At 52.1% G+C, this 24,546-nt stretch overlaps 1 protein-coding gene and 1 long non-coding RNA gene across 4 annotated transcripts in view; one reads left to right on the top strand and one right to left on the bottom strand.

The window, feature by feature from the left end:
• Window positions 1–10,816: 10,816 nt before the first annotated feature.
• LOC144281790 (uncharacterized) lies at window positions 10,817–18,663 on the top strand. The gene is made up of 2 exons (XR_013350191.1): window positions 10,817–12,201; window positions 18,343–18,663. It is a non-coding gene; the product is annotated as an uncharacterized LOC144281790 (long non-coding RNA).
• RIMS3 (regulating synaptic membrane exocytosis 3) overlaps window positions 18,280–24,546 on the bottom strand; it is a 41,948-nt gene continuing 35,681 nt past the window's right edge. For all 3 annotated transcript variants that reach the window (XM_077844534.1, XM_077844535.1, XM_077844537.1), the window contains exon 8: window positions 18,280–24,159. In XM_077844534.1, the coding sequence (XP_077700660.1) occupies window positions 23,947–24,159 (213 nt within the window). In that variant the 3' untranslated portion in view covers window positions 18,280–23,946. The remainder of the gene's footprint in view (window positions 24,160–24,546) is intronic.

Raw genomic sequence — 24,546 nt, 5'->3', positions numbered from 1 at the left:
GTCTCCAGGATCGCGCCCTGGGCCAAAGGCAGGCGCCAAACCGCTGCGCTACCCAGGGATCCCACTCTGATGCTTTTTCAAAGGCACTCAATAGAGTTCCAGAAGAAGCTGGTGTCTGCTTCGAAACCCAGGCTGCGGAGAGGCAGACAGATCACCGTGATTGAGCAGTGGTCAGGGGCAGGGCCACTATGATATCCATCCTGCCTTGATGACCCTTTAAGGCATCTAACACCTTGGCTTCTCCGGAAGCCAGCAAAGAGCTAAGGGTGAGGTCCCTTCAGGAGACAAGCCAGAGTGAGGAGAAGCCTCCTCCTGAAGTGCTTTGTCAGCACACTTGTCTGAGACTGGGGGTGTGCAATTTGGGGATGGGATTAAAGGCATCCCCATTTTGGAAGGTCCATGAATCCCCAAAAATAAGCCTTTATTTTAAAAGTCTGCTATCAACCAAGTAAATTGATCAGTCCGCACGGGTAGGTTATGGGGGAGAAGGATGAACCATTCCTTAGCACCAGGAGGGAGGGAGAAACCCTTTTTTGAATCCTCCTGCTAACCTGGGCCATCGGGAGCACCGAAGTGTACTTGGCAAACTCGTCCGTAAGCAGCTCAGGCAACTTTATCAAGTCTTTCTCCCAAAATTTCCTCTTCAGTAGGAAAGAGTGGTTTTTGCTATTTTTTAAAATATTAGTCTGGGGATCCCTGGGTGGCTCTGTGGTTTGGTGCCTGCCTTTGGCCCAGGGTATGATCCTGGAGTCCTGGGATCAAGTCCCATGTCAGGCTCCCTGCATGAGGCCTGCTTCTCCCTCTGCCTGTGTCTCTGCCTCTCTCTCTCTCTCTCCCTCTCTCTCTCTCTGTGTCTCATGAATAAATAAACAAAATCTTTAAAAAAAAAATCTTGGTCTGTGTTAAGCCATGCCAAATTAATGCCTAAACCCAGAGATTGCTCTCAGGCGTCGGAGGGTTACTTCTACCTCTGTCCCTACTTCCCAAATCTCAGAAATGTCACCCTTGAGTGACTAGGATTGTTATCTCTGCATTTGATCTATTTCTCACCTGCTCTTTGCCTGCACGTTGATCTTCAGAATTGCAAAGGAGGAGTATCTCTCAGGCCAGGGGTGTCCTGTTCCTTAATAGTTTCTAAGTGTGTAGCTCCTGGTAATTCTTGGTGAGCTTCTGATCCCTTCACCATCTGGAATTCTGATTGCAAGCCCTTTCACTCGGACATCAAGGACAACCATGGCTTATTTCAAGCACTCTCCGTGGAGCAATAATTAGCATTAAGTTCTTTTTAAAAATGGTATAAGGAAGGCAGCTTTGGTAGCACTAGGGCCCTGGCTCTCTCTCCCAGCCTCTCCATCTCCCTCTCCACCAGTTCTGAATACAGTTTTATCATATCTCTACATATGGGATACCGAGCCAAGCTTTGCTTAATTTAGTCATGTTATTCTATTCTTAAATGAATTGCAACCCTCAAAATGAATTTGTGTAATCCTGATATTCATTTAATTCCAAATATTGTTAACCTTCCAGCCATAAAGTCCTCAGAGCCACTTTACTCACTTGCTCTTAAAATTTCCAGAGCTTCAGTTACCCATTCAAATTGACTTAAATTCAACCATGAATTGTCCTTGACAGTCTAATTGGATGGATATATTTAGTAAATGTTCCTGCATTGAAAGCCATTCACTCATTTAACAGGCATTCACAGAGTACCAGGCAATCTGAGTGTAAAGGCTGGCCTACTCATTCTTCCCCCATGAGCCCCTCTGTGTGGTCTGGAAATGCCTGTCCTCTCTGTGAGTTAGCCAAGGTTGGCCAGTACTATGTAGGTCACTTGGAATATTCTGGAAGTTCAACCAGAATCATCATTTTTGCAGATATCAAGGAGATCACTTAAAGCAAGATCCCCTTTATTTATATCTTCTATGACTGGAACTCAGATTTCATGGAAGGCTCTCAGTACAGCAGGGTGAAGTACGGATGGCCTAGAAAATTAGGTAGAGCTCTGTGACTTAAAACAGTGAATAGGGGGATCCCTTCTCCCTCTCCTCTGCCTGTGTTGTCTCTGCCTCTCTCTCTATGTCTATCATAAATAAATAAAAATAAGTTTAAAAAAAAACAGTGGATAAAGAATCCCTTAAGGTTTTTTTTAAGATTTACTTATTTATTTATTTATTCATGAGAGAGAGAGAGAGAGAGGCTCAGAGGGAGAAGCAGGCTCCATGCAGGGAGCCCGATGTGGGACTCGATCCCACGTCTCCAGGGTCACGCCCTGGGCCAAAGGCTGCACTAAACCACTGAGCCAACCCAGGCTGCCCCACGTAAGGTTTTTATACCAAGTGCAAAATAAACAAAATTGGATGTTTCAGGTAGAAAATTTGGTAGAGACATTATGATTACTTAGAAAGTGTGTGACACTCTAGCTCCATCCATGTAGTTGCAAATAGCAAGATGTCATTCTTTTTGATGGCTGATTAACATTAATATATATATGTGTGTGTGTGTGTGTGTATATACACACGCATATATATATATATATATATACACGCACACACACCCCACATCTTCTTTATCTATTCATCAGTTGATGGATATTTGGGCTCTCTCCATAGTTTGGCTATCACTGATGGATGGAAGAGTGTATTTTGTTAAATAAAGTCAGTCACAGACAAATACCACAGGATCTCACTCAATGTGGAATTTAAGAAAAAAGAAAAACAGATGAACATATGGGAAGGGGGAAAGAAAGAAAAAAGGAAAAAGGGAAACAAGCCCTAAGAGACTCTTAACAATAGAGAACAAACTGAGGGTTGACGGAGGGAGGTGGGTGGGGGATGGGCTAGATGGTGATGGGCATTAAAGAGGGCACTTGTGATGAGCAGTGGGTGCGTATGTAAGTGATGAATCACTGAATTCTACCCCAGAAGCCAATATTGCACTATAGGTTAACTAACAAAATTTAAATTAAAAAAAAAAAAAAGTGTGTGACAGCAGTAAATGCTCTCACAAGGAATATCGTATTTCGGTCATAGAGTGGTGGAGACCCAGCTCAGCAGTGCGCGATGGGAAAGGACAGAATTTCCCTAGAAAAACTGTAGAAAACAAGGGAGAAAAGTTGTGGTAGAAAATATAGTCCTTATTAGGACTGACACGATGGTTTCTAGGGGAGGATGCTGTGAAGATGGAAAGGTCAGATTTATTCCAGGGTTTCCGAATAGTACAGAGACAATGAACCCGAGTTTGGAATGACCAGTTGGATATCTGGCTAACAACTTCCCCTCTTGGTGGCTCTAGGACTTGACAGAAATTACTTAGCATCACTGACCACCACCCCCATCTTTCCAGTTCGGCTCCTCTGGTGCTCACATTCTAATAATTCTTCATTCTCACCGTGACCTTCAGGACCCGAGGTCCACTACTTTCCACTCCCCTTCCTTCCCCTCCTACCTCCTCTTTCCCACTTTCCCAGCACAGATCTCATGGTCCATCATTTTGGATCTTTTAAAACGATTTCAACCCTCTCTCCCCTCTCCACTGCCCGTACTAATCTAGGAAACCCCTAACCCTTGATACCCCAACTCTGACTTCCGGGCCAGTACTCAGACAGCTTATCTTTGCAGGAAAAAGGCCCTACAACACTGACTGCCTTCACCTTAACTCCCTGGCTGCAGACAGATGTGGTGAGTAAGTACCACCCATGACATAATCAAGTGGATTTGTCTCTTACCGTCCCTTTAATATTTATTTAGTGGGGGTCATCTCCTTCCCTGGAAGAGAGTCCAACAGATCTGTAACTTTTCTTCTCTTAGCAAACAGTCCTACACTCACTTTTGGTCCAAACCCAGTCTGGATAGAGAGACCAGAAAGTCCAGATAGGACTTAGTGTTGAGCCTTCCTGCCTTCTCCAGGTAGGAGCCACGCGTGGTAGGAAGCTTGCAGCAGGAAAGGGTCTTTATCACTGTGCTCCCTCCTCTCCTGCTCACCCCCTCCCTATTCATTAACCTTTGTTGGGGACCCACCAGAGTGTAAGGACAAAGGAGGAGGAGGAGGAATTGATGTAGTATGGGAACTGGTGCTCCTGAAATCTGGTCTCAAGCTCTTGGGTGCAAGCTGGCCCTTGGATTGGGTTGGGTCTGGTAGCTGAAGAAGGCCAATGCTCTCCTGGTGCCTTGATAATTATTCAGCGGTTTCACGGACACCACCCTCCTTGGTGAGCTTGCCTCAGAGGAGTGCACCTCTGTCCCAGGAGGCTGCTCAGGCTTCCTTCCTCCGCCCTGACACCAAGCACCACCTCTCAGCCTCTGTCCGCCAAGGTCTCCTCAACCATCCAGACAGCCCCATTGGGTGGGAGCCAACACAAGGCCCCCAGCTCCTATGTGGCCTCTGGGCCACAGGAAGCATTAGTATCCCCTTGCCAGGAGACAGAACACGAGAGACTCCTAACTCTGGGCAATGAACTAGGGGTGGTAGAAGGGGAGGAGGGCGGGGGGTGGGGGTGCCTGGGTGACGGGCACTGAGGGGGGCACTTGACGGGATGAGCACTGGGTGTTATTCTATATGTTGGCAAATTGAACACCAATAAAAAAATAAATTTATATATATAAAAAAAAAGTATCCCCTTGCCATGGCACATCCAGGTGGGAGGTCTGTCCCAGTGCAGAAGGATTCCCTGAGCAGCCCCGGCCCTCTAGGTTCCCATGTCCATGGGCTGCTGCAGCTCTCCCAAGCATCGTGCCTCAGCCCCTTTGCTCCCGGCCCAGGAGCACGGCTCGCAGCTGTCCCAGTGGGTGCCCTGAGGCCCCCCTCCCTAGGCTGAGGTTCCAGGGGAGCATCCTCCCACCCCACCACCGAAGGGGAGGAAGGCCCCTCAGCTTGGCACCCGCAGCACTGCCCGGGAGAAGGCCCTTCTCGAGTCTCCTCCTGCCTCCTTCCTCCATCAGAGTGGGGGAGATCCTTAGGTCGTCTTGTTTGCAGGCCCCTGCAGGGCGATTGGGGCCCTCACTCTGGGATCCCACGGGCCTTGCATCTGGTCTCTCACATCCACTGGCAAGATCACTGGATCCTGCTGCCAAGTCAAAAGATCACTGTAACAACTCGGTTCACTCTGCAGAGTACTCAGTACCGCCCGGGAATCCCACGGCTTGCCGAGCGCTGCCGGCTTTCAGAGGCAGCTCGAGAGTCAGGGCGAGGGTATCATGTGGAGGGGGTCCCCTTGGCCCCGGCGTAGCTGGGCGATCTGGGCAAGCTGTTGAGCTTCTCTGTGCTTTATTTCCTCCTCTGCAGCATGGGCTCCACATGCCCCTTGGGGGATGGGGTGGGGGGGTCACGAGGGCTGAACGCGGGGCTGCCAGCCACGTGCTAAGAAGGGCAGCTGAGGCCTACATTTTACCAAAAGAATAAGGCCACCAGAAAGGGGAGCCCTCCCCTCCTGCCACTGCATCCCCCAGGGGCCTGCCTCTGGCTGGCTGGATGCTCTTTCTTGCCTTCGCCCCTTAAAAACAGCCTTGCCGAATCCCCCACCCCAACCTGAGCTTGAGGCCCCACCCTGGCTCCCTTCAGGGACTTGGCCCTCCTCTTTCCAGTGTTACTGACTTCTCCATGTGCAGAGAGCAAAAAGGGATCCCTGGGTGGCTCAGCGGTTTAGCGCCTGCCTTTGGCCCAAGGCATGATCCTGGAGTCCTGGGATTGAGTCTCACGTCGGGCTCCCTGCATGGAGCCTGCTTCTCCCTCTGCTTTTCTCTCTCTCTCTCTGTCTCGCTCTCTCTCGGTCTCTCATGAATAAATAAATAAAATCTTAAAAAAAAAAAAAAAACAAGAGCAAAAAACCCCCAAAACCCAAGCCCTTCCTCAAGGCCTGCACCCCTCTGGCGCCTCTGCAGAACAGGAAAGCAGAACGGGAAAGCACAAGAGAGACCCCCACCTCCTTCCCAGGGGTGCTGAGAGAAGGGAGGACTTAAGAACCCACGTCAGGTGCTAAGCCAGCCCCTGGCTTCCAGCAAGCGCAGGAGGTCAGCTGTAGCATTCGTGTTGCTATCACTACGGCAAGTTTGCGTCTCAGTGCTTCTGCCAGAGTAGAATCTCTTCGAAACACATTTTAGGCAACAGTGATGGATCCAAACTTGAGATGCGGTTCACGTACCTCACTTCACTATTTCCCTCTATTGTAGCCTTTTCCCACTTGATCAATCAGACGCCAGCGTCTTCTGCGTGCCAGCTGGCAAGCTTTAATTAGCTCGCTCTCTTCCTCTTAGTATTTTTTCCCCCATTAATGTGTCTGTCACTCTCTTTGTCCTGACAAGGGGAAAACACTTGGGCACAAAATAAGAGGCGCAGTGGGCCTTGGCTCAGGGACAAATCCTTCCTCTGGGCTGGGGCCACCCCACCACCGGCCACCCTGGCCCAAGCTCAGGGAGTGTCTCTGCGACCTGGGTGCCTTGCGCTCAAGCACAGGCGGGCCTGCAGCAGACTTGCAGACAGAGCAATCCAGACTCCAGGCCCCCAGAACCGGTGGGGAACAACCCTCCCCTCCACCAGCTCCAACACCCGCACTGTGGTGTTTTTTTAGGCCTAAGTGGAGAAACCACCTGATTCAATTCAATTCACATCCAAATCCATTCAAACCATGAAGAGCTGAGAAATTCTAGTTCTGAAGATAAGCTCTCTGGGTGCCCTCTCATGCCTAAGGCAAAGAGCAAATATGTGCAGAGTGAGCATCATTTCACAAAAGGAAGCAGGGGAGGGAAGGCCTTTCCTCCAGGCCAACACTCACCAGTGCAGACCGAAAGCTCTGGAGCTCGCAGTCAGGGTGGTCTCAGCTGAGCAGGGGCTACACCTCCCCAGGCTGCCTCCTTTAAGAGTAACAAGGCGAGCTTTGTTCGGCACAGCTGTAGTTCTTGCCACCTTTAGGGAGTTGCTTGGTTGAGTTGGGTTACTGCTAACCTGATAATTCAATCACCTTGACCCAATGATGGGGGGTTCTCCTACAGCATACCCGTGAGGGGGGTAATTCTGTGGGTTCTTATCCACTGAACTAATTCTCCTTAAATGTCCAGGGCAGGGTAGGTTCAAGCAGAAGGCAGCGTGCCTTGGCTCCCTTCGTAAGGCCACAAGAGGCAGGTACTCTGAGGCCTTGGGTCTCCCCACGAGGAGCCCGCTTCTCCCTCGGCCTGTGTCCCTGCCTCTACCTCTGTGTCTCTGATGAATAAATAAACTCTTAAAAAATAATAAATTCAAAAAATCCTTAGTTTACCTCTCAGATTATTCTCTTCTTAAAACACTCTCTTGCCTGGGTTCCATGACACCCCACGCTCCCAGGTTTCCTTCTGGCCCTCGGCCCGCTCATCTGCAGTCCAGTTTGTAGGCCTGTCTGTCTGTCTGGGGTCATACATGCTGTCCCTTGGTCCTGGATGCTGTCGCTTCTCACTTTATACACCTTTTGAGGCGTAAATTTCTGCAGATGCCTCTCAAATGGCATGCCTCGCTCAGATCTCTCTCCTGAGTTACAGGCAAACAACCCAAAAGCCAGGTGAGGTCCTACAGGGCACTTGATTCTTAATAGGTCAAAACCAGAACCCATTACCTTTCCATTCTTTATCCCATCAGAAAAACCTACTCTGCTAATATTCCCCATCTACCCGGTTTCCCAAGTCAGAAACGTGGGTGCTAAGCTGACCTCTCCTGGTATCTCACTCCCCCAGGAGTAAGACCTGCCCATTCTGCCGCTTGATCTGTCTCAAATTGCCCCCTCCATCCGCACGGCCTGGCCCAGGGGAGACCACTCTACACCTGTCTCCAGGTTCAGAACGTTAGCCCCTTAACTGCGCTCCTTGCTTCCTCCCTCGGTACAGCCCACCCACGGGATCCCAGCAGAGCTTCTAAACCATGATTCGAACCATGTCTTTCTCCTTCTCAAAAACTTTCAGAGCCTCCTACTCTTCGTAGGGTAAAGTCCATTCTCTTTAAGGCGGCCTACAAGGCCCTTCCAGGAGAGAACACAGCTCAGCTCTCCAGCATCACACTTGCAAACTCCTGAAACTCCACTCACAATGAGCTTGTCACTGCAGTGGGACACCCAGTGCACTCTTTTTTAAGATTTTTTTTTTAAAGATTTTATTCATTTATTCATGAGAGACACACAGAGAGAGGCAGAGATACAGGCAGAGGGAGATGCAGGCTCTAAGCAGGGAGCCCAACACAGGACTCGATCTTGGGTTTCCAGAATCAGGCCCTGGGCTGAAGGCGGCACTAAACCGCTGAGCCACCCAGGCTACCCCTAAAGACTTTATTTATTTGAGAGAGAGAGAGAGAGAGCACGAGCATGGGGAGGGGCAGAGGGACAGGGAGAAGCAGCTGCTGCCCCCCATCTCCCTGCTGAGCAGGGAACCTGATGTGGGGCTCAATCCCAGGACCCTGGGATTATGACCAGAGCCAAGGCAGTGGATGCTCAATGACTGAACCACCTCCCCCCCGCCAGATCCCCCCAGGGCACATTATTGAGGCCAGATTTTCCGTGTTCTTTTCCCTGGATGTTGCTGCTATAGCAACCCCACCCCTTTAGCTCCGCTAATTCTCCCCATCCCCACCCTCTCAATCTGGGGGCCTGAGTGAGGCCTCAGGGCCCTGACTGCTCTCGGGGCTCCACCCCAGCCACGTGTCTGTGCTCCCCTTCCCCTTGTAGGAGTCCCCTGAGGGTCTCTGTCTCCTTCCTGAACCAGCAGGTCTGACTCAGCCCCATCCTCTGTGCTTTGGGGGCACCCTGGGCCTCCCCTAGCAGCACTTCTTCTGCGGTCTCTGATGACCCTTTGCTTGTGTCCCGTTAGATGGCAACTGTTTTGTGACCACAGAGGGTTGTTGCCCTATTGGTTCTGTCTCTCTGGAGACCATGACTAATACAGCATGTTAAGAGTTCAGGGAAGGGGGGCCTGGGGGGCTCAGTTGGTTAACTGTCCGACTCGTGGTTTCGGCTCAGGTCATGATCTCATGGGTCAGGGAATCGGGGAATCGAGCCCCATGTTGGGCTCCTGGCTCAGCAGGAAGTCTGCTTGAAAGATTCTCTCCAAAAAAAAAGATTCTCTCCCTGTGTCCCTCCCCCCTCTCATGCGTGCTCTTTCTCTCTCTCTCTCTCTCTCTCTCTCTCTCTCTCAAAATAAATATTAAAAAAAAAAAAGAGTTCATGGAAGGGGCACATGCACATACATGCATGCAGTCACAGGGCAGGATTCACCGATAAAGCAGGGGTTCTGGCCCAAGGTGGGAGGCTTTGTAACCCTCTAACATCCTGCTTTTGTGCTGAATCAGAGAAATGAGAGGGCAGCCTGGGTGGCCCAGCGGTTTAGTGCTGCCTTCAGCTCAGGGCCTGATCCTAGAGATCCAGGATCAAGTCTGGATGTCGGGCTTCCTGCATGGAGCCTGCTTCTCCCTCTGCCTGTGTCTCTGCCTCTCTCTCTCCCTCCTCTCTGTGTTTCTCATGAATAAATAAATAAAATCTTAAAAAAAAAAAGAAATGAAAGAAAAATATTTTTAATAAATCCATTTTTATACTGGGGACTAAGAAGGAATGTCTTCAGTGGACCAGAAATGATTAGGAATCCCTAATAGGGACACATCCGTGACTAAGGAGTATGAGAAAATCCCAAACATTTGAGGAATTCTAAAATCGTAAAAGAGACACAATGGAGACAGAAAGGGTAGTTGTGGCTGCTGTCACTACATCCGTGTCCTCTTCCACGCCCATCCCACTTCCCCATGTAGTCATCTAATGAAAAGAGCCAAGAACCAGGTGCCAGGTTTCTGGTTCTGATACTGTTCCGAGGCTGTGTGGCCCTGGGCAACTGTCTCTACTCCTATTTGGGCATCGTGTCTTCTTCTAACACCCTTGTCCTATGAAATTCTAAGGGGACAGAGTGGGAGAGGTGTGGGAACATCTCACGCAGTGGCCAGAGGGAAGCTCTAAACTCCCCTCCACTCCTGCTCCAGCGCCTTCTGCCCCCCGGGCCCCAGGCCCAGGCCTGGATGCGAGCTCAGCTGTTTCTCTGCACGTTCAGTCTCTTTCCTGGGTGCCTGCGGTGGGCTTTCCTGTGGAAGGGACATAAGGGGCTAATTGTAAATTCTGGGTAATGGCTGGACAGGGATAGAAGGTGCCTTTCCAGTCTCCCTTCCTCCTCTCCATCTAGGGCAGACCCGAACGGCCCGGAGGGGCCCCCTGCCACTCTCTGGAGAGCCCTACACTTTGACCCACTGCCAGTCAGCCTGGGATGGGTTTTGGTTTTGTGCTGTCTTTTTCTTTTTTCTTTTTTTAAATTTTTTAATTTATTTATGATAGTCACACAGAGAGAGAGAGAGAGAGAGAGAGGCAGAGACACAGGCAGAGGGAGAAGCAGGCTCCATGCACCGGGAGCCCGACGTGGGACTCGATCCCGGGTCTCCAGGATTGCGCCCTGGGCCAAAGGCAGGCGCCAAACCGCTGCGCCACCCAGGGATCCCTTTCTTTTCTTTTTTTTAAGAGTTATTTATTTAGGGACGCCTGGGTGGCTCAGTGGTTGAGCGCCTGCCTTCAGTCCAGGGTGTGATCCCGGGATCCAGGATCAAGTCCCACCTCGGGCTCCCTGCATGGAGCCTGCTTCTCCCTCTGCCTGCGTCTCTCTGCCTCTCTCTGTGTCTCTCATGAATAAATTTTAAAAATATTTTTTTTAAAAAAAAGGATTGATTTATTTATTTGAGAGGGATGGGGCGGCAGGGAGAGAGAGTCCCAAGCAGACCTCCTGCGGAGTGGGGAGCCTGATGTGGAGCTCAAACTCAGGACCCTGAGATCATGACTGTTGGGGCCAGGCGGGAAGGGAAACTCCTCAAGATGGCGGATACGCCAAAATGGCTGAGGTTCCTGTCACCACCTCCACTTGGGACGACAGCTTGAGCAGACCCTGACACCTCTCCTTTGGACTTCCCCAACCGAACCCAATGCCCTTCAAACCCCAGAGGAGGAAGTCACCTTTGACTGGTCAAACTGCAATCCTCCCTTTGCATATGAGCCAACCAATAGGAAACCGTTCTGCCTTACAACGTTATGTAAACCCCCGACCACCTTGTCTTGGCGCGACTTCCTGGACTCACTCTCTCTCCCCCGTGAGTCGTGGAACCTCGCCCGAGGGTGCCTGCAATAAAATCTGTTCTTGGACCCTCGCTTGCCTTGGCGGTCTCATTTCCATCTAGTTACTAAAAAACTTAACAATGACCTGAGTGGAAACCGAAAGCTAGATGCTTAACCGACTGTGTCACCCAGGCCCCCTGGGATTGCTTTTATGAGCTCCGGATTGGGCTCTGTCCCAACCGTGTCCCTGACTGTTGTTGGGTGATTTTGAACAACTCCCTGGGCCTTTGTTTCTTAATTTATAAGATGGAGAAGGCTGTAATTGAGGCTCTCAAAAGTATCCTCCTAGTGAAAATGCTGTAGAATCTTGGACTCTCCTCTAATGGAATCGGAGTCATAATGGAACCAGCAAAGAAAGAATGCAGAGCAGTGAACCCATCACACAGACCCTCATTTCTCAACTGAGCCATGCAGAAGAAGCTGCCTGGCCTCGCTCCTGCTCAACATCCTCTTCATCATACTTCTCCGACCCCAGCTGGGCTTTCGGCCCCCTCCCTGCCTCCTGTCCTGCCTCTTGTCCCGATGACTTCCCTGTCTCTCCGCCCTGCGCCTGCCTTGGTCACCAGTTACTCAGACCAACCTGGTCCTCTTCCCACCTCATGCCCAGACCGCCTGCCTCCTCTTACCGGTTTCACCTCTTCCCACCTCCCAGCCTGGGGCCCCTCCACCTTCTCCTGCCCCCCTGCTCCTCCCACCACCTGCCTTCCCCCTCTCCCTCTTCCCTGCATCCGCCGCCCCTTCCGACTTGCCCCCCTCTTCCCCCACCCCTCTCCCTTTACCCCAGGCCTTCCTCCTCACTCTGCTTCTTCCCCCACCTGCATGGGCCTTGGGCCCAGATAGGCCTCTCCTGCTCCTGCTAGGACATCTGCCCCAAGCAGCCCTCACTAGGCCTGATGATTCCCATGCTCCATCGTGAGGGCCTCGCGTCTCTCCCCATGGGGCCCCTGGCCCATGCCAGAACTCCTGGGAAGATGGTACCCAGCATCCTGGTGACCCAGTGGACATGGGGGATGATGGCCAGCAGGCATAGAACCAGGAGGGGCACCTCCCTCACTCAGGTAAGGGTCTCTTTCCTAAGATGGGGTGCTCGGCTACCCCCATGTGGTTTTCTTGCTGCTCCAGTATAGCACATGCCTCCGTTTTCATTCCTTATGTCACATGTAAATGGGGATCTTATTATTTTACATTAGAGACTCCACAGGGTGTAAAGCTTGGGGCAGATTGCTGGATCCTGATGCTCCTTATTCATCTCAACACCGAAGTCAGGGACCCTGATACACACACACGGACAAGCGCTGTGTGTACCAGCAGGTCCAGGTCACCATAACCCTGCACAGAGATCAGCACGGTGTGAGGCAGCTGTGGCCTGATGATGGTGTGAATGGAATGTTCTGAGACGTTCTGTTTTCCAGCCCTTTTATCCAATCCAGAAAACTTGGTTCTGATCTTTCAGCTTCTATATCATATCGATCAGATGAGGCCCATTCGGCCATAGAACACATTGCCCCTGGGAGAAGGAAATTTTTTTTCTTCTTTAACATCAGGATCAGAGAACTGAGCTAATCATGCTTTTATCATTGGCCTGCCTGCCTGAGGCCCCTCTCCTGTTCTATTTATTCATTTTTATGCCCATGTCTCACTTCTCCTCCCCTCATGAAAGTACTACTCAAAATATTTTGACACGTATGTGTATGTATTCTCACAAAATCCGTGGTGTTATTTTGTGAGCAATATTTTTAATTTTCTTTTTTTTAAAGATTTTATTTATTTATTCATGAGAGACACACACAGAGAGAGAGAGAGAGAGAGAGAGAGGCAGAGACACAGGCAGAGGGAGAAGCAGGGATCCTGACTCGGGATTTGATCCTGGGACTCCAGGATCATGCCCTGAGCCAAAAGCAGGTGCTAAACCACTGAGCCACCCAGGGATCCCACTGTATTTTTAATTTTCATACGTGAGATTATGTGCTAGACTTCATCCTACTTCTTACCTTTCACCCAGCACTATTTTCAAAATGTGCCTACGTGTGTGTGTCATCTCTGCTTCTAACTTCCACCCTGTGTCCTGCCGAGCGTCTCCTCCAGATTACACTCCTCCATTTCCCCGGGGACAGCCCCACACCTAGACCCTCTGACTCTCCACCACGGTGGACGATTCCAAACCAACCATCCTGCTACATGCCCACTTGTGACTCTATGGGAGGGTTCTTGGGGCCCGGAGTTAAAGGGTCTAATCTCCATCATTCATGTCCAAGTGTTTTGTCAGGATGAGAAGTTGTTCATTAAATATGTTCATAAGCTGAGTTCGATAAGTCATTCTACGTCCAAGACCAAGGAAGTGAAATAGTTTTCTCAAACCCACAAGAGAACTTTTGGCCTTTTATAATCAGCCGATATTTTACAAATTTTCCTGGATCTCAGTGGTGGTTCTTTATCAGTTTCTGGAGTTTGGAGGCAAGTACACATGCCCATGAATCAACACTGTGTAGACTCTCTACTTGACCGCCAGCACCAGCCAACATTAGCAAACGGGTCAACATCTACTGTCAGGCACTGCTTGTCGGACATCTTCTGCAACTTCTTTGCAATTTTGTCTTAAAATTATTATTTAGTATTACTAATTACAGTGATTACTGTTCTATGTCAGTCCATAAACCCTCACAGTTTCAGATGTAGAGGGATCTTTAGTAAGTTCCTTCTTCTTAGGCAGGCTGCTCTTCCCATGTCCCTTATACCTGTCTGGTTGGTTGGCCGGTCTTGAAGGTCACCTCCCTCTGTAACTGTCCTGACACTGCCTGGACCTATGGCGAAACCACAAAGATGCAGGACTAGTGATGGTGAGCTGGCGAAGAATGCAGGAGCCCACCCTAAGAGAGACTGTGGCTGGAGTTTCCTGGGTAAATTCCCTCCTCGTGCACCATCTCATCTGTATCCCAGCAACACCCAGAATAATGCTCTATGGCCACCGAGGCCTTCCCACTCAGAATGCACCTCTTGCAGAAAGAGGAAAGATTTCCAACGTTCCTATCAAAGCTGTGATCTTCTCACATGGCCCTTACCCTGGAATTTACGAAGCAGCACTGCTACTTTTTTTTTTTTATTTTATTTTTTTAAAAATTTGTATTGGAGTTCAATTTGCCAACATTTAGCATAACACCCAGTGCTCATCCCGCCAAGTGAGCACGGTTACTTATACATGCCCACGTAACCCCATCCAGATATAGAGGGTTTCATGATCACCCCAAGTCACGCTGTGACCCTTCGCAGTCAATACCACCCACGTCTAATTCTCAGGAAGCACTGGTTGGAATTTTTTCCATCTAGATTATTCTTGTGTCGTCTAGAATTTTGTATAACAGTATTTACCTTTTCGTGTCTGATTTCTTTCATTCAGTATGCTGTTTGCCTTCGCTCCACGTTGTTCTGTGTATCAGTAGTTCATCCTATGTAGTGCTGAGTAGGATCCCATGATATTAACATACCAACCTGTTTTTCCATTGCACTTATTGCCAGGTATGACAAGTATCAATCTGTTGCCTCTCAACCCCAAATCAGCCCTTCATTACCTGCTGGGCAGTAGTAGGATAGCCCCTTGATGCAATTCTCCTTTATGGTGAGAACATCCAGAGCCATGTCATGTCAGTAGATGGCGCTGGCGGAACACTAAGGAGGAGGACGCTTCCCTTCCCCCACCCAGTGTGCTTCTGTTTGCTTCTCCTCTGCCTGCGACTGCAGCCAGAGATGAATGCATGGGGACCCCCATGGCACTGCCCTAGCTATGCATCCAGAGCACACAGTCCTGGGGGCTCACGGCCTTAGGCTCAGGCAGCGCAGGGCCCACCTGGCTACAGCCCTCCCGTCGTGGACTCAGTAAACCTCCAGCCTCACATGCCCTGCAGGTGAGCAGGGCACCGACTCCCCTGTGTTGCCAACCCTCTGGCCTCCCCCACCAGATCCCTGGGGGAGTGTTTCCAGTGGGCCCTCCAGACACAGGCACCTGCACCCTAGACCTTCACTACTCTGCCTGCAAGGAGGTTCCTGACTCGGCTCCCCCAGGCCCTCCCTGCTAGTCTCTGCCACCACCATTTCACTGACCTGGAGACAATGGGGCAAGCATTATGCATTTTTCAACAAGGTTTGAATCCCAGCTTGATGGAGAGGGTCCTCTTCCAATCCGTTCCCTCCTTGGATCCTCTCCTTCTGCCTTAGAATACTCTGTAGAGTTCTCTTATTATTCTTATCACCTCACTGCTGAGGTAGTAATTTTTAAAATTAAATTTTCCTTGATCATATTACTGTGTGGTTTCCGTATCCTGGTTGGCCCCTGAGAGATATGTTAGACATTTGTATTGTTTCAAATTTGTGGCTATTAGGAATAAAGCTGCCATGAACATTTTTGTCTTGGGTGGGCACATGGTGTCACTTTTCCTGATAAAAACCTACAAGTGGAATTGCTGGGTCATGGGATAAGCGTATAAGAAATTTAAAAGAGCCTGGGTGGCTCAGCGGTTGAGTGTCTGCCTTTGGCTCAGGGCATGATCCTGGAGACCAGGATCGAGTCCCACATCGGGCTCCCTGCAGGAAGCCTGCTTCTCCCTCCGCCTGTGTCTCTGCCTCTCTCTGTGCCTCTCATGAATAAATAAATAAATCTTTTTAAAAAAATAATGATCTCGGGATCCCTGGGTGGTGCAGCGGTTTGGCGCCTGCCTTTGGCTTAGGGCGCGATCCTGGAGACCCGGAATCGAGTCCCATGTCAGGCTCCCGGTGCATGGAGCCTGCCTCTCTCCCTCTCTCTGTGTGTGACTATCATAAATTTAAAAAAAAAATTAAAAAATAATGATCTCCTATACTTAAAAATAAAAGAAATTTAAAAGAAATTGATAAACTGTTTTCCAAAGTGGTTGTACCATTTTATGTTTCCAGCAATATGTTTCACATCCCTGCCAGCACTTCATATTGCCAGTCTTTATTTTTTTCATAACAGACATGGAGAGAGAGAGAGAGAGAGAGAAGCAGGCTCCATGCCAGGAGCCCGACGCGGGACTCCAGGACTGCGCCCTGGGCCAAAGGCAGGGATCCCCTGCCACTGAGCCACCCAGGGATCCCCCTATTGCCAGTCTTTAATCTGAGCTATTCTACTGGGTATGCAGTTCCCTGATGATTAACTGATGAATGTCTTCTCATATGCCAGTTGACAATTTGTACATCTTCTTTGGTGATGCATCTGTTCCAACTTTTTGCCCATTTTTACTTATGTTCTCTTATTAAATTGTCATCTTAATAGGAGTCTCAATGGTGTCTTTCTTTCTTTCTTTTTTTTAAGATTTTATTCATTTATTCATGAGAGACACACACACAGAGAGAGAGAGAGAGAGAGAGAGAGGCAGAGACACAGGCAGAGGGAGAAGCAGGCTCCATGCAGGGAGCCCGATGTGGGACTGGATCCTGGGTCTCCAGGATCACGCCCTGGGCTGAAGGCAGCGCTAAACTGCTGAGCCACCTGGGCTGCCCTTAATGGTGTCTTTCAAAAAGATTTTTGTTTGGATGAAATCCAATTTCTTTTTATTTCGGGGTTAGTGTTTTTAATGTTCTAAGAAACCACTGCCTACCATAAAGTTGTGAAGATTTTTTTTCCCGAAATTTTCTTTCAGAAGTTTTATGGTTTTAACTTTTATATTTAGGTCTATGACTCACTTTGGGTTAGTCTTGTGCATAATGTGACGTAAGGGTCCAGGTTCATATTTTTCCATTCAAATATCCAGTTGTTGCAGCACATTTGTTGAAAAGATGTTTGGATTACTTTGGCACCTTTGTCAAAAGTCAATTGGCTATGGGTAAGTCTATCTCTGCACACTGTTCTGTACCATTGGTCTATAGGTCCATGCTTATGCCAAGACCAGCATTACTTTATAGTAAGTCATACAGTCAGGTTATATAACTCTTGCAACTTGGTTCTTCTTTTTCAAAATTGCTTTAGTTATTCAAGGCCTTTTGCCTTTCTAAATAAATCTTAGTATTGGCATGTCAATTTCTCCAAAGAGCTTGTTGGGATTTTTTTACTGAAAGTATAATGAATCTAGCGATAAATATGGGGAGAGCTGACATCTTCACAATACTGTGTCTTTCATTCCATGAACATGGTATGACTTACTCTCCATATAGTCTTTAATTTCTCTCACACTGCAACTCTCTAACCATTCTTCTGCAATCATATCTCACTCAGACTACAGCTACGAACAATTTTCCACTTTTTAAGATCCAAGTGACAAGACTGGGCCCACCCAGATAATCCAGAGAGCAAGAGTGGGAAAGAAGTGAAAGACAGAAACCTGGGAAGCACTGAAACTCATATAGTGAGCCTGGTCTCATGAGCCTTCCCTCAAGAGAGGGAAGAACTTCTACAAAGCCAAGAGCCAGAGCCAAAGCAGTGGGGGTCATGCTGGAGGACCCTGGGGGAGGAGGATGCCAGCCTTTCTCCCAGCAGGCATATGACATTGGGACGCTTCCTTTATCCATCTTCTGAACCCACAGACCCAGTCCTAGGGAACAAGGACACGGCCCAGAAGTGGTTAAATGTTAACATACCTTTCTGTCCTTCCCTAAGAGGCAGGGAGGGAATGGGGTGCCCCAGGGGTCAATGATTGCTGTAGTTCACAGCACTGGGGGTGAACTGCTATGTTTACTGCTTGTATCAAGTGTGGCTGGAGGAAACAAGACTGCCCTGGCCTTATGCCTGAGCAGAACTCCTGGACCTGAGAGCTCAGAAAGAGACCTATGAGAAGGATCAAAAGCAGTGGCCTTGGCTCCCTCTTACCTTCCCCCCTATTTGCCTCTGGGCCTCCCTCATGAGCCTCGAAGCAACAGAAGGCTTCGAGGTCCCATGAGCGGGAACGCGGGACAGCTGGGAAGCCACCTGGCCCAGCCAGATTCCACAGCCCACAGCCATCAGTGTGGCAACAGAGTTCCCCCACGGGAGTCGGAGGCCCCGTCAGACCTTAGAGGCCTTTTCCTGAGATGCACTGCTCTCTCCCGCCTCTGGGCCTTGGTGCCTCTTCCTCCTCCACGTTTTAGTCACCTGGAACTCTGTCTTCTCTCTCCTAGAATCAAGAACCGTCTTCAGAAAGTGACACGTGAAACCATTTTCAAACTGACTTTAATCTTTTTTTTTTTTTTTTGCTGCCCAAATATTGTACATGCAGAAGCCATGTGAAAGAATTTTCTTCTCAAGGGAATTGGCAAGAATGTTGTACGAAACAGCCGGCAGTCCTCCCCAGCCGTCCACCTGCCACCTAGGAGCCACAGCAAGTTTGGAAAGATGCTGCACATAGAAAATGTATAGAGCACAGATATAAAAGGCTAATTGCTTCTTATCTAAACAGTGTGCTTGTCAGGCCCTATCAGCTTATCTCTTTCTTTGCAGGATGCATTTGGAAATTCTAAAAAAGGGGTTCCTGCCTCCTGTGAATTTACATTCTAAAGGAGTGGATGGAATAATCAGGCCAACTTTTCCTAAGGAAGCAGCCACTCTGCCTGCTGAGGTGATGTCTGGCGAGAGATCCTGGAGAGAGGGGTGGTCTTAAGAAGCAAACTACGCTGATGGGAAATAAGTGCCCTCTCTCCTTCCACCAGAGAGCAATGCCTCGAACATTCTCAGGTGTTCAACTTGCCCACCGACGACGTTCTAGAAGCAGAAGTGAGGACTGGCCCAGTCTCATCTGCTGGTGGGGGTACTGACCTACGCAGGAGGCGGCTGAGGTGGTGACGTCACATCAGCACCTTGAAAAGTGTCCGTTGTAGACAACTCTTAAGTATTTCTCGTCGTTACACAAGAAGAGGGACAACAAACCACAAGGAGGTGGAAGCAGAGTCTGTTAGGATTCCCCGAGTTCTTGTCCGAAGCAGCTTCTGGGTGTGGATGGAGAAGGACCTGCACCCAGTTGGGGCACCGGGGGCTGGAAGGAACCGGCCCGGGCGCACCAGGCTGGAAACCCTCCTCAGCTCCAGATCAGATTTTTAAAACCCAGAGGGAACCACGGAGCAACTAGCAAATGCTCTGATCTTGCAGATGAGGAAGCTGAGGCCTAGACAAGTGAGGAGTCTTGCACAAGGTCACAGTTTGGGATCGAACTGTACAGAACAGCCTTGGAATCCCTGTAGCCAGCTGTCCAGGCCATCGACCCCGTGGGGCGGGTGCTCTGCTGCCCCTGGATTCCCGGGCCCGCATCTGGAGCCCAGTCCCAGGGGACCCTTCCCTGACATGGGGGTGAACCCCCCTGGGGGAGGGGGCGCGCAAGGCCCCAGGTGCTTCCAACTGGAGCCCGGGAAGGTTTCCCCAAAGCGGTGACGCCCTTTTCAACAAGCACCCGCCCCAAGCTAGTCTTAGGCCCTTGAAAGAATTCGGTTTCTCTTACTGGAGTGGTTTTCCTCACAGGCACAGCCATGCTGGGCCCAGGAAAGCCCGAGCTCAGGGGTGGGGGGAGAAGGAGTTGCTTTGCTACATGGAAAGATTAAGCCCTTTGTCAGAGAACTGGGTCCCCCCATCAGGCAGGCCAAGGCCCAGCGGGGAGACCAAGTTGCTCTCTTTGGCATCACCGACATCGCTCTGAGATGCTCAGGCACTCTCAAAATCACCCTCTCCCAGCCCACCGGGCCTCACCTGATTGGGCGGGGCTCCCCTGCCCTTAGTCTTGAGTGTTGGGTCCTGCCCCCATCCTCTTCTGACCTGAGTGAAAAGCAGACTCGAGGAGGCAGGCGGGGGAGAGTCTGCAGGCCCATCTCCTCCCTCTCCGGTGGGTGGAAGCGAATCCGGTGGAGGAAGCAGCATGGTCGGGAGCCTCTTTCCGCATCAGGCTCAGGAGGAGAGGAGCACAGTCCAGGGAGGCTCCGGCAGGAGGGCAGGCCTCTTCCGCTCCATCGCCTGGACCCCCAGGCCTGGGCAGTGCGCCCTCCCTCTCTCCACCCAGGGGGAGGATGACTCGTCTACATCGTCAAGCAAAGGCAGCCGTTTCTTGCACAGAGTTTGCACAGTGCAGGAAGCAATCAGAGACAGAAGAGCAGCCTTCCTGAAGCTCTGCTGCTTTCCGGGCCGAGGAAGATAGGGGATCGGAGGCATGGGGAGCCCTGGTGCCCCCGGGGGAGGAGCTCGGCGTCTCCCGGGCAGCAGGGCGTGGAGCGAGAACCCTGGGTGCGGGTCAGGGTTCCTGGTAACGCAGTCGAAGATTGTGCTACATTTCATTTCCAAAGACGTACCCTTGGAGGTCTCTATGGTCTCTAAGGGGGTGGGGAGAGGGGCCTGGTCTCCTCAAGGCTGGCAGTAAAGAAGAGCTCAGGCATGCTTGCCCTGGTGGGTGTCACGCCCCCGGGAGACCCCCCGCGAGCCCCAAGCTCCACGGGGCCCTGTCTCTAGGGCTCCTGGGGCCGCCTCACCCCCGGGAATGCTGGCGTGCCTGAGAGAGCCTCCGAAGCCCTCCGCTCCTTTCCTGGGAGAACTGGGAGGTGGGAGAGACGGGATGGGGAGTCGTTCTGGAGCTGGTCCTTCCCCGGAGGATCAAATCCCCCTTGGCAAACCCAGACGTGGCCCCATTTACTGGAGCCTGATTCATACCAGGGGCCCTCAGACGTCCCCGAGGGGAAGGAGTCTCTGAAGAAGTGGGACACGTTGAGCAGGGCAGGAACGTGAAGACAGATGCTCTGAATCATCCATCACGGTTCCTGCCCACAGCCCAGCAGCCCGGCGGGGCTGCAGGGCCACCCCCATCTCCGAGAACCTCCGCGAACCCCGCCGGAGCAGAGGCCGGGGAGTGACAAAGAGCCCCATCCTCTGCCCGCTCTGGGTCTCACCTGGGGAAGGAGGCCTTCAGAGCCGGGGACACCGGACCCCGGACCCCGGCAGCGCCTCAGCCCCAGGCCAGGGAGCACTCCAGGGGAGATCGCGTTCCCGCCTTCCCCACCATCCCCTCTTTGAAGGTGCTCCCTCCACACCCCCCCTCCCCCAGGGAAGGCCAGGAGCACCCTGTGCTCCCTCCTCTCCTGGGACAGGCTGGCCCCTGGATCGAGGAGGACGAGAAACAGACCCTGGAACCCAGCCATTCACCATCACACACGTGTCAGCCTCACCACCATGGGGGGAAGATCAGGTGGGGATTCGTCACTGGTGCAAAGGGTTAGTGAAGGAGAATGTGCCCTAAGGTGGGGAGAATGCCATCCCCCTGGAGAAGTGGGATGGCGAGCGGCCCAGCTGGGGCGGCTTGGCAGCTAGGGCGTGTGGGCAGCCAGCACGAGGTACCAACACGTCAGGCCCGAGCTCCGGCTAGAACTTCCACGATGCTAACTAACCTGCCCCAGAGGCAAGGGGGCCCCAGGCTCTCTGCCGGCAGCCCCCCCAACTTCCCGGACCCCGAGAGGAATGAGGGTGATACCACTCACTGATACCCCCCCATTCCCTGGGGACGACCGCATGGGGTGGGGAGCACCTCTCAGCACTACGTCAGCCAATGTCCACGCTGTCCGAGGAGTCCCCGCTCACCCCACCCAAAGGCGCAGAGTGTGTGCACGCCGACCTGAGGGCGACTGCTCCAGCGGCGAACACATCGCAGGACACAAAACACCCTTCTGGGAGCGAGGTTCCTCCCTCTCCCCACCCTAGGGTCAAAGACGACAGAGCCCTTTGCCTTATTTTTAGAAAACACGAGAAACGCGTGCATTGCCCCCTCCCGACGACGGGAGAGAATTTCTGCCTAAAGAGAAAACTCTGACCCAGCTGCCGCCTCCCTCGTCCTACACCCGCAACGGTCCTCGTCTTGATCATAAGCCAGGAGCCCATTTGGTTTATTTCTTACGCCCTTACCCACGTCTGTGGGTTTTCCTGGGGGGTCGGGGGAGGTTACCAGGCTCTGGCTTCAACCTGATGTGAGTCCCTGCCAGAAAGGGAGGCCCTTTGGGCGGAGGTGCCTTTATCTCCAGAGAGCCTCCTCCTCCACCTGCCCTCTACACCCATCCGTCCGGCTTTGGTTACCAATGGAGTCCAAGCACTCAGGCCCCGAGACCTCTCCCCGCCTCCACCTTGAGCATGTGGGTCACAGTCATCGCAGCACCCGGGGCCGACGTCTGGGGAAGAGGCAGAGGGACGGTCTTCTCCATACCTGGACCCCTCCTGCCACCTCTTCCCTCCCCACCAGACACGGACCCAAGGGCTTCTGTGTCCACCCCGTGGACGACCTCTCACCTTTTGCCCCAGACCTGAGGAGGAGAGGACAGATTTGGGCATTCCTAGCAGACATCTCACAGGTCCAGGCCAGGCCCTGGTCCCCGCCGTATCCCCCACCCCCTCCCAGGGCCCAGTTGTCAAATCAAGTCAGGGTTTGAGTGGCTTTGGGAAGCTCCAACCAGACAAGGGTAGAAAGAAAGCAGAGGCTTGTGAGGGGCCGAGAGCAGGCCAGGCCACTCTCCAGAGGGCAGCTGCGGAGCGCAAGGAGGCAGGGAGGCGGAGAGGGGAAAGTATTGCTTGTACAGAGCTGGTGACTGTGGCAGTCTAGCTGAGTCCAGAGCCAGGCTGTCCATGGGGCCGGGAAGCTGGAGCCCGAGTGAGTCTGAGCTCCCAGACAGGGACCCTGGTCTGGAAATGAGCAAACAAAGAGAGACCCAAATGATCAACCTCATGCAGCTAATCCCCAAAGATCAGACAGGATTCCCAACAGCGGCGCAGAGCATGTCAGCCCCAACCCTCCTCATTCCCGCAAACAGCCCTACCCTCAGCACTTCCTCCACAAGCCAGGCCCCACCAGGACAAGCCCAGAGGGGGACAGAGCCACCCTCAGGGCCTGGGGAGGACACAGGCGCCTCCAGGGACTATCTGCTTTGGCAGATAACATCCCCTCTGAGGCCAGCCTCTGGGATGTCAAGATCCTCCAAATCCACACCTCCTGGGGTCCCACTGGGAGAGCTCCTTTGGCATGTTGGAAGTGAGGAGGCTCAGAGGAAGACAGGAGGTGAAGAACAACGCTAAGGGAGGTGCCAGCACTTCCCTCTAAGGGGCCGGGCCAGCAACCCTGGGAACTAAGACTTCCTAGTGTTTCGCTTATAGGAGGAGGCGGCTCCAGCCAAAGGGAGGAGGCGATGTCCAAGCCCTCAGCTTCCCAGGCGTCTTCTGCTCCCCCGGCCCCTGGCCAGGGCACTAGATGAGCATGCTACATGCTGCAGATGCATTCGGTGGGAAGAGCTGTCAGTGTGCTCGGCGGGGGGAGGGGGGTGTCACGTCCCAGAGGGGCCTCAGTGTGACCAGCTGCAGTGGGTGCTACATTCCTCGAAAAAGAGCAGTGGTGCTGGGAGAAGCACAGGTGGGACAAAGGACGAGACAGGAAACTAAGCAGGGACCACCAAGAGGCAGCCTGGACAGGGACACGTGGGCTTTGCCGCGGGCGCAGGGCCAGGCAGGGTGGATTGGTGGCCACGTCCCTGACTTCCGCCCCTGGACTCGGGGACCCGTGCCCACACAACACTCCTTTGGGTTTCTTTTCAACGAGACACAGAGAGATGTGGAGTTTAGCTCATGTAGTCACCAAGACTGACTATACCCAGACACGTGAACAGATATAACATGGTCACACACAGACACAGACACACACACACACACGCACACAGACACACACACACTACAGTCTCCACTGCCAGCTGGGACGGGCCCAGTAGCCAACAGGCATGCAGCAGGGCAAGGGGTCCAGAGAGACATGAAGACTATGTACAGGGGCGGGGGAGGCCGTCAGGCACCCCTCCCCACGCTACATCCCGGCCTGGTCCGGAGGTCCTTAGGAGCACGAGGGGCTGGTGGCACTCTCCAGGGAGGACTGGGACAGGCGCCTGGTGAGGGATCCAAGCGTAGAGTCTGCCACTGAGGACGTGGGGAAGAGTTTGTACCAGCCAGTGACCGCGGCAGTCAGGTCCAGCTCATCCAGCATGATCTGGGCCATGCCCATGAAGCACTTGTGGTCCATGCGGCCGTAGTCTCCCCAGACGATCACCTGCCGGGGGCGGAGGGGGGGGCAGCAGGAGACAGGGGCGCTGAGCCAACACCCCGACTCCAGGGCTCGGTAGCGGGCCCAGGAACCTACAAGCTTCGCCAGAGCACAGATGAGACAGAGCCGGAACTGAGACTGATTTGAGGGCTACGACTATTGAGCACTTACGATGTGCCAGGCTCGGTCCTATGGACCCCTACCCATGACCATGACTGTTACAGCCATCTAGGGGACGGTGCTGCGTGTCGTCATATCGACCACGAGGAAACCACAGCTCAGGTTAATTAACCCCAAGACGCAAAGAAATTGGTGGCGGAGCTGGGACTGGAACGCGGGTCTGACTTCGGAGCCTCCCCCAGCCTCCCAGATGACAGCATGAAGGAGCAGACT

This window comes from Canis aureus, chromosome 13, assembly GCF_053574225.1.
Source record: "Canis aureus isolate CA01 chromosome 13, VMU_Caureus_v.1.0, whole genome shotgun sequence".
Classification (NCBI taxonomy): domain Eukaryota; kingdom Metazoa; phylum Chordata; class Mammalia; order Carnivora; family Canidae; genus Canis; species Canis aureus.
The sequence above is the reverse complement of the archived record's forward strand: the minus strand, read 5'-3'. Positions and strand labels throughout refer to the sequence as shown.